The sequence below is a fragment of the Poecile atricapillus genome, chromosome 20 (assembly GCF_030490865.1).
Source record: "Poecile atricapillus isolate bPoeAtr1 chromosome 20, bPoeAtr1.hap1, whole genome shotgun sequence".
Classification (NCBI taxonomy): Eukaryota; Metazoa; Chordata; class Aves; order Passeriformes; family Paridae; genus Poecile; species Poecile atricapillus.
This window is the reverse complement of record NC_081268.1, coordinates 6,142,028-6,154,445: the sequence shown is the minus strand read 5'-3', so window position 1 is coordinate 6,154,445 and position 12,418 is coordinate 6,142,028. Positions and strand designations below refer to the sequence as shown.

General features: G+C 45.0%; 2 protein-coding genes across 3 annotated transcripts; one reads left to right on the top strand and one right to left on the bottom strand.

The window, feature by feature from the left end:
- The first annotated feature begins 864 nt into the window (after nucleotides 1–864).
- Nucleotides 865–6,740, top strand: PHYHD1 (phytanoyl-CoA dioxygenase domain containing 1). 2 transcript variants are annotated; one of them, XM_058853513.1, is made up of 11 exons: nucleotides 865–1,014; nucleotides 1,796–1,954; nucleotides 2,467–2,542; nucleotides 2,674–2,721; nucleotides 4,053–4,108; nucleotides 4,284–4,346; nucleotides 4,443–4,464; nucleotides 4,816–4,944; nucleotides 5,463–5,579; nucleotides 5,726–5,852; nucleotides 6,036–6,740. In XM_058853513.1, the coding sequence occupies exons 1-11, from the start codon at nucleotides 982–984 to the stop codon at nucleotides 6,079–6,081; spliced, it is 876 nt and encodes a 291-aa protein (XP_058709496.1). In that variant the 5' UTR covers nucleotides 865–981; the 3' UTR covers nucleotides 6,082–6,740. The 2 variants fall into 2 exon arrangements, with proteins under 2 accessions (XP_058709496.1, XP_058709497.1); XM_058853514.1 differs by lacking the exon at nucleotides 2,674–2,721.
- Nucleotides 6,741–6,875: 135 nt separating this feature from the next.
- DOLK (dolichol kinase) lies at nucleotides 6,876–12,416 on the bottom strand. Its single transcript, XM_058853512.1, has 2 exons — nucleotides 12,343–12,416; nucleotides 6,876–10,569 (listed from the first exon to the last, which is right to left on the bottom strand). The coding sequence occupies exon 2, from the start codon at nucleotides 10,469–10,471 to the stop codon at nucleotides 8,900–8,902; it is 1,572 nt and encodes a 523-aa protein (XP_058709495.1). The 5' UTR covers nucleotides 10,472–10,569; nucleotides 12,343–12,416; the 3' UTR covers nucleotides 6,876–8,899.
- Nucleotides 12,417–12,418: the final 2 nt, after the last annotated feature.

Genomic DNA, 12,418 nt, shown 5'->3' with positions numbered 1-12,418 from the left:
TTTGTGAGTATTTTGCATTCTTTCCTTTTGCTGGGTTTTCCTTTGCTGAGTGATGCAAGAACCTGCTCCCATGGTGTTATTTTTGTGAAGTGCTGCTGCAAGGGTGTTTTCGATGCTTCCTCTAGGAGCCAAACGCATTTTCTTCTAGAGAAACCTTCCCCAGGGATTCCCGATGGGAGGGATGTGTTGGCTGGGAGCGCCACCGCTGGGCTGGCAACTCTCTGCCTTTTAGAGCCACTTTCTGCTTTTTTGCTTTCTGGTTTGAACTTTGGGTAGATTGGGCTGAACTTACTTGTAAATACTACATGGACTTCTGGAGCTGCAGGGGAGTGAACAGAGCAAGTGAAGGTGTAAATTACCAAAAAGCAGCTGTGGATGAAAATAGCAGAAATATTCTCTATGGGTTTTACCAAACCCTCAGTGAAAGCTGTTTACCACCCTTTAGTCTGTCACCTCCTGGGCTGGGGAGCCTTTCAGTGCTGGCAAGACTCACTGGCTAAGCAAAAAGGGCTCTGTAAGACCCTTAATCAGCATTTTAAATTTGTTCTAAGACATCTTGATGTTTTCTTCACACTTGAATCTTACTTATTTTACACCCCCCCTGCCCCCCTTATCTTACTTACCCCTGCAATTACCAGTTTAACTGCTCTATTTTTAAATCTGGGTTATTAATTAAAAGCGATTCCTCCTTGGAGCTCAAATGTTCATCAAGTTTGTGATAGCACTTGAAGAGAAAATTTCTGTGTGCTTTGTTACCACCAAGAGCCAAAGCAATACTGTGCAGTCCTAAACATCACTGCCAGGAAGAAAGAACTGGCGGCAGGGACAGAAATCTCTGGAGCTGTGCAAGAGTCCAACAGCCCAGCGCTGGCTTTTATCACATGCTGGGACAAGGATGACGTGGAGAGGCGGGGAGTCTGTCCTGCACAGCCCGGGTGGCATCGCGGTGTTGGTGCTGGGATCTGGGGAGCTTCTGCCCCGATGGCATCTGTAACCCAGCATCAGATCCAGAAGGTAAGGAGCTGCTCTGTGGGGAGGGAGCGTGTGCAGAGTGCAGCCAGCTGACGCTGTGTGTAAGATACAGTCACTGCTAGTTAACCTGTTGTTTACAAGCACCTTATATTCTCCTCAGCTTCTTGTGTTATATTAATTTTAGTGTGTGAGTGTCATGGCTACAAACTCTTCCAGGGGCAGCTTGTCCCACAGAGCTCTTGGAGGCATTTCTCCTGTGCTGCTTCTGTCTCTGCTGCTCGGCTCTCATCCCTGAACTGGAAATCTTCCTGGCAAAGGATAATCTCCAGGGTATTCTATATAAAGAAACTGAGTTCACTGCCAACAGAGTTTATTTTGTGAAGGATTGTGTAGTGAACTGTGAGAAATCACCCAGGGATTTTTTTTTTTCCTTAGAGAGAACAAAGCTTTCCAGATTGTAAAGGAATCTCATTGTGATTTGGCACACAGGTGCGACTGCCCTGTTTGTATTAGTGGGCTTGGTAGTTTAATAGCTGCTGGTTACAGGTGTTAGATAAGAGATCCTACCACAAAAGGCTCTAGTAATGAGATCTGTTTTGTGTAGACTGAGGGATTGAAATAGATTGTTCTTAACTGTTTGGAATTTCAGCCTTTTAATGAATCTTTTGCAACAGAAGCTGTCCTGAAATTAAAAATGAAGAACATGCTGCAGAGCTGGAGCTGGGATGCTTTTTACCCTGTTAAGGGCCAGAACTGTTTTCTCTTGCTTTATGCTGCTTCCCCCGAGGACTCTGGGGAAGAGCAGTCACCTTGTCCCTTCTAGTTCCACAAGGATGGCTTCCTTGTCCTGGAGCAGTTTTTCAGCGCAGAGGAGTGTGACGATATGAGGAGCCAGATCCAGAAAATCGTCTCGGAGATGGAAGTGCCGCCGCACTGCCGCACCGCGTTCTCCACCAGGGAACAGGAGCAGCTCCAAGCACAGGTACTGGGAAGGGCAGAGCTGCCCCTGTTGGGAGAGCTGGAAAGAGGAAGGGAAAAGGCAAATTGCTGATCAGGGTTCACTCACTCTGTTGGAACATGGCTCTTCCTCCTAACTGAACATAACACCAGGAGAGGAATTTGCTCTCCAGCTTTCTGCAAATGTTTCCTGGGGTCTTATCAGTGTGGCTCTGCTGTGCTTTCAACCCCTGGTAGCCACAAGCAGCTCTTGCAGATCACTTTGTACGTGTTCTGCAGACAGAAGACTGGTTATTTTCCAGGCAGCCAACAAAAAAAAAGCAAGGGTGACCTCTATGTGAGAGGTTCTTGTAAAGCCCTGATCAGCACCAAGACATGGAGTGTTGTGGAAAGTTTTTATGAATGATTTTTCATTGTGTTTTGTTTATGCTGCGGCTGGGTGGAAAAAAAGATGCAGGTGAGTGTTAATAATTTGATTGAAGGTTCATTTATGTTTTTACAAGGATGATGTCTTTACTGGGCTTTTATCCCTGGCAGGGTAGCTCGGATTATTTCCTCACCAGTGGAGACAAGATTAGATTCTTCTTTGAGAAAGGTGTTTTGGATGAGAAAGGTAAGCCCTGGCCCGAGTAAGGCACGCAGAGGGAATGTGAAAAGGCTGAGTGAGGGATCAGGGGCCAGTTTCCAGTTCAAGGAATGATTCCTGCTTTTCAAACAATGTTAAATTATGGTTTTGTTTTGTAGGTAACTTTCTAATTCCAAAGGAGAAGTCTGTCAGCAAGATTGGCCATGGTATGTTTAAAGGATGGGATTTGGAGAGGGATGGACAAAAGAGATGTGAGGATTTCTCCAGACCTACTCACTGTACATAACTGTCTCTGCAATTCTCTCCATGCTGCCCCTCACTCTGCTCTCAGACTGCTGTATCTTCTGTTCCAATCCTTTTCAAAAACCCCTTCTCAGAGGTTTCTCAGCAATGAATAGCTCAGAGTCACTGACATGCAAAAGTTTGGACTTCAGCCCTTGGCTCTTTTATGTAAGAGATTTGCTCTAAAAGTTTACCACTGAGACTGGTGACAATCAATACTCTCTCCTATGTCCTGTGCCATGCTGGTTTGCTGATGTTGAAGCTCCCCTCCCTCCTGTGGTGTCACCAACACTTTTTCTTAACCCTTACTGGTCTGTTTGACCTGCTTCTCTCCCAGTTCCTGGACTTGCATTTTGATCCCTTTCATTTTCAAACAACACATGGAAAATGAGAGCAGGATTCTCTTTGCCTGCAAACGTGAACTTTGTTCATACTGAACTTCACTACAATTGGAAATTCAGTACTAAGTGTTCTTGTTCTGTGGTTTTCTCAGAAAAACACTCTCCTCTTCCCAGGCCTGCTGCCATTCTGTCACACTTCAGCTTTTCCTCAGGGGAAGTGAAAACTACTTTCAATTCCTGCTGACACAGCAACTTAACAATTCAAAAGCCCTCTCTAGTCTTATTTTCTGTAATTATTCATTTTGGTCAAGTCTCATCCCTTGCTTGAGAGCAGCTCCTGCTGGCCTTGGGCATCTGTCCTTCTGGCAATCTGATCAGGATGAGCTGGAGGCACATCTCTGATTCTTTTTGTGGATTTGTCAGAGCTGGGTTGTAGCAAGAGTCTACACAAGCACTCTGACCTGCTGGCTGGGGCTCTCTGAAGGGCACCAAAGATGAACTCTAGCTCCTTTTTCAAGTACTTCACTTTTCTGGTAGGTCTTTGAGGTGTGTTTTTAAAGGATGAATTCACCCATATGCCTCAGGGTCATGTGTAATGGTTGTCACTTGGTGAAATACAATACTGAATCACATAATGTTCCATTTCATTCACCCTGATGTACACTGGCTTTTATGTGTGTCCAGTTTGTGCCCAGGAAGTGATTATATTTATGGTCTTTAATGATGATTGTACCGTCTGTAAAATTCCTATCACCTTAGGTGTGATAAGATACGTTTATCCATCTTGGGAGGGATGAAAGTTTCTGGCTGCAATTTATCCTGCTTGGCTGTGGTGTCTGCAGCTCATCACTGAGGGCTGCCACGTTCCCTTCTCTTCCTGAAATCTTCTGTCTGAGCCTTTTCTTTCCCCTCAGCTCTACACGCTTATGATCCTGTCTTCAAGCAAATCACCCACTCCCCCAAGGTGCAGGTGAGCTGTTATTGCTTCCTAGAATGGTTTTAGGGAAAAAAATGAATTGCAGAGTAGTTAATTTTAGTTTTTTACACTCCCAGGAGGAGTAATTTTGTCAGTGAAAACAAATATCCTCGAAGAATAATGCTAAATAATGTGCAGAAAACATTAATCTTGGAAAATTTTCTTGCAGGAACTGGGAAGAAAACTAGGCCTTGAGAGACCAGTAGTTGTGCAGAGCATGTATATCTTCAAGGTACAGTAATTCAAGTTGTCTTGTCACTCAGGAAATAAGGGCCTGTTAAGTGAGAAGCTGTGAAACTCTTCACACATCACTTTTTTTTCTTTGCAGCAACCTGGCATTGGTGGTGAAGGTGAGATTTGTGTTATCTCTTTATCACACTGCAGATAATGCTCCTTTAGTAAAGGAATGTTACCAGAGAAAGGGCTCAGAATCAGACTTAAACCTGTCAGCTTGGTGGACCAAACCATCTTAAAATCTTTGAAATCCACATTTTTTCAGAAAAGTTACATCATATGCAGCTCAAACAAAGAGCTGTTTTTACATTTCCAGTGGGCTAAAAGTTGTTATTTTTATGTAAGATTTAACGTGTGTGATAGGTGGGTTGGCAGGGGAGGGCTCTGAGTCAGGGAGATGCAAGCCTGAAGTCCTTCTAGAAGAACTGAATCCCATTGAAGACCCCAATGACAGTGTCTTCTTGCAGTGACTCCACACCAAGATGCCACCTTCCTGCACACGGAGCCTCTGGGCCGGATCCTGGGCTTCTGGATCGCCCTGGAAGATGCCACACAGGAGAATGGCTGTTTGTGGTTCATCCCTGGCTCTCACACCAGTAAGAGCATGTGTGTGACCACTGCTGGTCACCAGCACAGTTCTCCTTTTTCCCACCCCTAGAGCACACAGGGCAGCTTTAAACTCTGCTCACCTAAAGATTCACTCAGTGAGTACAATCATAGCGCTCTTCAGATTTTAAGCCACTCATTCCTCAAATCCTGGAGCCAACTGTACTCATATCATGGATTATGCTCCTACAGAAAGCACAAATGGACCAAAGGGTAGTTTTGCATAAGTGTGTGACCATTTGTGTTCCAAATGGTCTGTTGCAATGCACAGGAGGGGCCAAAAAGGCAAGGAAAAGACAGCTGTTTTATCTGTTTCTGCCACAGCTGAAAAATCCTAAATCTCTACTTAATGAAAAAGACCCCACCTAAACTACTAAGGAAAGTGTGAATATAGTAATAATAAAGTTCCTATCATTGCCAAGAGAAATAACTGATATTGTTCCATTACTGTGCAGGATGTAGCCAGGTGTTTAATTTTTGTGTGTTGGCTTATTCTGTGGATTTGCAGATGGGATTACCCGGAGGATGGTCCGTGCAGCTTCAGGTGCCTCAACATGTGTAGAGTTTGTAGGCTCAGAGCCAGCCTATGATGAGAAGCAGTTCATACCTCTGCCTATAAGTAAAGGTACAAACAGCTCCAAATGTGGTGTTTCACAGCTCAAGAAAACACAAAGGAGCTAAAATCCTGTTTTAGCCCTGCACCTTCCCTTCCATTGGAAAGCCAGAGCTCATCTTTTGGAAAGCAGCAGTCCAGGTGATTCTTTCCCACAGGTGGACTCATCCTCATCCATGGTGAGGTTGTCCATAAGAGTGAACTCAACAGCTCGGAGTCTTCTCGCCATGCGTTCACCTTCCACGTGATGGAAGCCAAAGGCACCACCTGGAGCAAAGAGAACTGGTAAGGTTGTGATCCTCACAAGTGGCTGAGGAAATTGAAGCCTTTCCAGTGCAAGACTTAGGATAACTGTTGGGGGTCTTGCCTGTACAGTTTGTTGGTAGTGCCTCATCTGGCACTGATTTTGTGTCTGCAGAACTGGAATAGCCTCTGAAGTTTTGCTTTTACCTCTTCTTTACTTCCTAGGCTTCAGCCAACTCCTGAACTGCCTTTTCCATCGCTCTACACTTGAAGTTAGTGACTGGCTTTTGTGGAGTCAATAGCTGATCAATATTCCTTTTTGATTGTTCATTCACAATCTTTTAAAAACAATCTTCACTAGATCAGCTCTCAATGTTCATTTATCCTCCTCCCCAAAACCAGGGCCATTATCACAGCCCAAGACCTGCAGTAGACAGAAGCTTCTACTGCAGCAGGAGCCGTGCCAGTATGAGAGTAGTCACTAGTCCTTTTGCTAAGGAAACACCTTCAGTCTTGAAAACAAACCAGTTAAGACCATTGCACATTGACTGGGACTACTTACCAAGTATTTCTCCTTGCAGATACTCAGTATTTTCTTGTGTTTAAGAGCTTAAGTGCATTTCTTGTCTGGTTGACTCCAGCAAAGCAGGTGGACATGCAGGGGAGAAGTTTGATTTTTCACCCCTACGTTTCTGTCTTATTTTTGGAATAACAGTGATTTAAAGCAATCTTGTGGATAAAGTGAAGCAGGACGTCTGCTTTTTATAGTCAATTTATAGTCAATCTTCTAAATACTCCTGGCAGACAGTAGTTGAATGTTTTATCTCTGGGTGTGATTAAAAATATTACAATTTTTAAAGATTCATGTTGAAATAATGGACACAACCTCAGTCAAACTCTTTACACTTAAATAAAAATATAGAAATTCTCTTTTTCATCTCCATCATCTTTTCTTTGAGGAAGACACAGTGTGACCTTCTCCCAACAAAGGGGGAGACAGTGCTAAATTGTCTGGTGAGCAGTTGGAACTCTAAATATGCAAAAGACCAATTCCTATCCCCAAACCAGCTTATAGCAAGGAATGTTTGGAAATGCAAGCTACATCCCAGACTGTATCCTGAACTGAACAGGAGCTGTCTATGTGTGATTTCACCAGCACTGGTGCAGCTCTGGCAACCCTGAGCACAGTGTCACCAATGCAGGAATTATAGCAGAGTGACCCTAAGGCTGCTGAGGACACCCAAACCTTACTGACTCATCCCTTTCAAAAGTAAATTGGGGAGCTGGTTCATAGCAACAGCAGAAACACTGAATGCAAAGTTTCTGTATTCAAAAACTACCTTTTCTACAATTTGTTTGAAAGTTGGAAGCAGGGTGTAAGGAAAGCAAATGTCTCTACCTCTGGTGCAATTTATGATGTCAGTGGTGAAGGCTGTGGCTTGTGGCAGAAGCAACTCAAGTTTTGTCTGTGTCTTTCCATGAGAGGAGTTAATAATTTAGAATTCTGCTAAGGCGGGATAATTTGTCCTGACTTGCACCACTACCTGCAGTATGCAAAATCATCTACTTCAAGTGCATAAATAAAATTTAAAAAGCCGGATTGATTGGCAGGATTTCCTGTTAAACATGAAGGAAACAGCCCAGCAGTTACTGAGTTTGGTTTCCTACAGAGTATCTGACAATTTACTGTGTTAAAAACCAGCTTTGGCCAACTCTGGCATCCTCAGGAAAAGCAGCACCAAATCCCAGAAGCCCTTCCCAGGCAGGGGGATGAATTGGGAAATGCTGCTTCTCAGCTATTCCAGTCCTGGCTTGTTGCAGGGGCACACAATATTGGATTCTGGAACCAATTCTGCTGACCCAGGGACTGGTTTCACTCCACCCGTGGTCTTATGCACCCTCCCAAGGCATAGTCCCAGAGCTACAGGACTGTGTTGTGTAAGGTACCTTGGACTTCCCCCAAACTGTTCCCAAAAGTGAATTAAAAAACTGCCAGGAGTGAACTTCATGATGCAAACTAGAATCCTGGAATCACAATCTCCTGCTTGGACACATCAAGGACACTTGTGTTTTGTTCTAATGGACACTGGGCAAACCAGTGAGAAGAGACTGCTGATACAGGAAGGTTTCATACATAGAAGTGGTTTCTTTGGCCACAAAATGGTAGCTGTAATTTTAATTAAATGGATGGAATTCAGTACCTTTAGTCAATTTGTTAATAGAAGAAATTTTTTAAATTATTTGATTAAACATCTGGCTGAAAAAATGTGAAAAGTAGGAAACTGTAATAATAGAAAATTTATTGACTTCAACAGATTTTCTGCTTTCAGGATTAATGTGTAATTAGTTCTAGCTGTGACTTTGCTAAACTTCCCCCCCCCATATTCATTCCAAATTGGGTATTAAATCTTGAGAAAGACAAAACATTTTTCTTGCTGAAGCAAACTTCAGGGCTAAAGATTCACTGTTCTTATTAGCATGGTCTGGAATGAGCAATGTCTGACATTCCCAAACCTTCACTACCCACCCTGGATAACTCAGCTGTGGCAGCTACTGATTTTGGAATTGTGTTTGTGCATCGTGGTGTGGTTTTGGCTCCTGCTGATCAGGACTGGACATGGCTGGACACTAGTACCTGGTTCCTGTGCCCACCCCTCATTATCAAACATGTTTTACATTGTGCTTATACAGAAATGAGAGCTCACACATCAAACACAAGGTGCAGGACTCAGTACAGAAAACAAGGTACAGTGCAGAGGTAGCAACATCTGAGAGACCTGCTTGTTTATTTTATCCTCTCTAATTGACTTACCTCTTCCTCTGCTTCCCTTGGGCACCCAGAAGAAACTTTAATTGGATTATTAAACACAAGTGCTGTTTTTATCAGTTATGTTTGTTGCTTCTAGAACATAAATCTGGCTATTTTTGACAGGGGTAAAAAGACCAAATCAAAACCTTTGTTTTAAATAAGTCTATTTCATTTCTGTTCTCAACAATTTGCTGTACCAAAAGATCAGCTTTGAGCTTTCATTACAGTGCATTTTCTAGTACCTTGCTCTAGGAACAGAAAACTGTCCCTGGAAGTGCTTCTATGCCATGAGCATGATCTGGAGGTAGAGAGGCAACAGCAGATTATCAATTTGAGTAGTGTAAGCTTCCAAAAGAGAAACCAAACTCACAGATGCCAGAATCCAGGCGTAGCTGGAGTTCAGATTCACACTGCTGTCAAAGATCAGAATGAGAGCCACAGCAATGATCTGAGCAAAAATAGCTGTCATTGTCCCTTCAAAGGTCTTTTTTGTTCCTGGCCACTTGATTTCCCCCATTGTACTGCCAAAAACAGAGGCAATGGTGTCTCCTACGCCTACTGCCAACACCCCAGAGTAGGGGACCAGTGCTCCTGCTCCAGGCAAGCTGCCTTTAGGAGCACAAGATCTGGGAAACAACCACACTGGGAGGGACATGCCAAGGAGGAGATAAATGTGAGTCAAGATTAGAGGTCCACTGTCTCTTTCATCCAAGAAGAGAGAGAGCAAATGCCTCAGGGTTTGTCCAAAGGGTTTGATCCTGAAGTACCGAACGTACTCTAAGAAGATAAACACTGCCAGACACAGCACTGCAGCAACGTAGAGGAGCTGGCGGTCATAAATTAGTCCAGGAACATAAGTAGCTACAACAATGAAGTGGAAATATTTCCTGGTTATAGTCGAGGCCTGGTGTTTTTTAGATTCAGATGATCTCTTGGTGTTCTGGTAGAAAACCACACCACATGCTGAGGCAGCCAAGAAAGTCCAGTACAGAAGAAGGTAAAGTCTTGTCTGTGTCTGAAACAGAAACTGGAACAGCCAGAACAAAGGGTTCCTGTGGATCAGTCGGTACAGCCAAGGCATGATGACCCCTAAGCCTAACACTGCTGTCATCATGTGGAAAAACATGGAGGAAATCCACGTGCCCGAATCCATGAAAATGAAGAGCACAGTGAAAAAAAGACCAAGAAGAACAACTCCAACAACTGCCACCAGAAGGAAGAAGTCAATGGGATCCCCTCTGCCCTTGATTACATTCAGTGAACGTTTAATGAGCTGATTGAGAACAAAACTTACACCTCCAAGAACCAGCAGCGCTTCTCCGGGAGTAAAACATCGGGGCAACAAGTACAGCAAGATCATACTGAGGTAGACAAAAATGAGCAGCACTTCTAGAACCTCTATCACTTCTGAGACAGTCAAGGAATGTTTCATGGTGTAGATAATTACGCTGCCAGCAATACCAGTCAGGATACAAGTGTTGGTTGGCACAGGTTTGGTGATGCCAACTGCTAAGACGGACAGGAAGAGAGCGAGCAGCATTCCCGTGGAAGCCACGACGATGCCAAAGCGCTCGAAGTACACGATGCCGGCAGCCCTGCACCTCTCCTTCATCACCACCCCCAGCAGGGGGATGACCATGCTGGCGGGCAGCAGGCCGCTGTTGGCTGCCCCCCGGAACTGGAACACGGCTCCCCCCAGCTGCAGCAGCCGGTCCCATTTGAACTGGACGTAGAAGGCCTGGACGGCCAAAGCGACGGCGCACCAGGAGAAGCGGTCCCACACCACCGCGTGCACCGACAGCACCATGGTGAACACCAGCAGCGACTCCACCAGCACTGGTTTGTTTAACATGATTCCAGCCTGACCTGCCTCAAGCTTGCAGAATCTCTGGAGTCCCAATGTGCTCAGTTGTCCATTAGGAAGAATTCCCTTCCGTGCTACTGCAATTCCTATTTAAAAAAAAAAAAATAAAGCAAGCAATTGAAGCAGCTACTTGGACAGCTCAAGTGTTTGCACAGCTATTTTGTTTTTAAACTCAATTTAAACTGATAGTTATGTGCCAATTGCTAATGTCAACACACAGATGATTTAAAAAAACAACAAACCAGTGAGGTGAGCCAATCCTGTACTTCACCTTCTCTAAGTGAATGGTTACAGCCCATTGCCAGCTGCCCTGCAAACCAAACTTTCCTTTAAACTTTTGGACTGGAAGATAAACAGTTGAGATAATCAACAACAGGCATATTTATTCTGTTAGGTTAAATCTCATCTCCTGAAAAGAATTGTGGGCACTGACAACATTGTGCACTTGTCACCAGCGTTTATTGCTTTATGGCAACCTTGATTTCTCTATGGATACATTATTTGATAATCAGCTATATGTAAACCATTACATTGGCACCTCTTCTGGAGTCTTTGAAGGTCTCAGGTTCTTTATTTTTGTTGGAAATATTATGATTGATCCAGTTGTGAAACAGTTGATTACTTTATCCTTTCTGGCCCACCCTAAAGCTGATTAGCAGCAGTCTTACTAAATTCTTCTCCCCAAATCCCATTGCCAATATCTACACCAGCTCCCTCAGGGAAGGCCAGCAGTTTATTTAAGGTTCTCTTTTGGGTTTTCAGCCAGGGTTGAATGGTGACACCAGATTACAAAGCTGACAAAGTCATAGTAATATTACTAAGGAGCTATTACAGTTTGTACTGTCAAGCTTCCTTAGACAGTGTGTCTGCAGTATTTAGTTATTTATGACTTTGTATTGAAAACTTAATTATTGGTAGATTGCTTTTTGGCATCCTTATTCATATAGCCTGAAATATTTGATTGCCAAACAGCTTCATTACATGCACTGTTGCTACACAGCTCCATCAGGCCAAGTGATCTTTTGTCATTGCAATTAATTTTTAAACAAGAGAAGAATTAATAATACAATCAATAAATCAGAACTGGTCTGGGCAATATCTACCTCCAACCAATACTGGTTTTGGGGGCCTACTCCCTGCTGTTTCTGAGCACTGGGGAGGGGGAAGCCTAAGGCTTGTTTGAGAAGCAGCAGAGTAAATGTCATCTACCAACGAAAGACCGAGTCCTCCCACTCAGTCTGGCAACCTTAAGGTTTCACCCCAGCTCCTGTATCAATGGCATGTGACAGTTTCCCTGCCAGGCTGCAAGACTATGCAGAATTCTACCCGGGGTGAGATCTCTGATGCAGCAGCTCTGAATGCTTAGACAATCTGCACTGCGATGTATTTCACTGCTGGGTTATTTCGTTTTCCTGTGCCTGCCGCAATCCCCTCCTCCACACCTTTCAGGTAAGGTGAAACTCCTCGGCGCTGCCGCTCTCTCATCATCGAACGGGACCCGTCACGCTCCGGTTCAAGCCACACCGAGCGTTTTCTGCCCGTTTCGTGATCCGCCTCCCGGCTGCTCAGGGCAGGGAAGCTCCCCACTGATGTGACCAAACATCCGCTAGCCCCACGCCTCGCTGCAGCCCCTGCCTGCTCCCTCTGTTGGACTCCCCTCAACCCGCGGGCTGCCCGCGCCCTGTCCTTCCACGCTGATCGCCGCCGCCTCCTGTCCCCCTCAACCCCGACACCCACAACCCAACCTCGGCTCCTGGGAACGACATCCGCCCGCGGGAGATGTCGGAGGCGCTCCCGGGTGGTTCCCGGTGCCGCCGCGAAGCCGCGGCCCCGCCCCCGGGAGCCCAACGCGCACCCACCTCGCAGGACGCCGCCATCTTCCCGCGCCGCCTGTCACATGACCCAGCACTGAGGGTGTGTCCGAGGGCGTGGCTT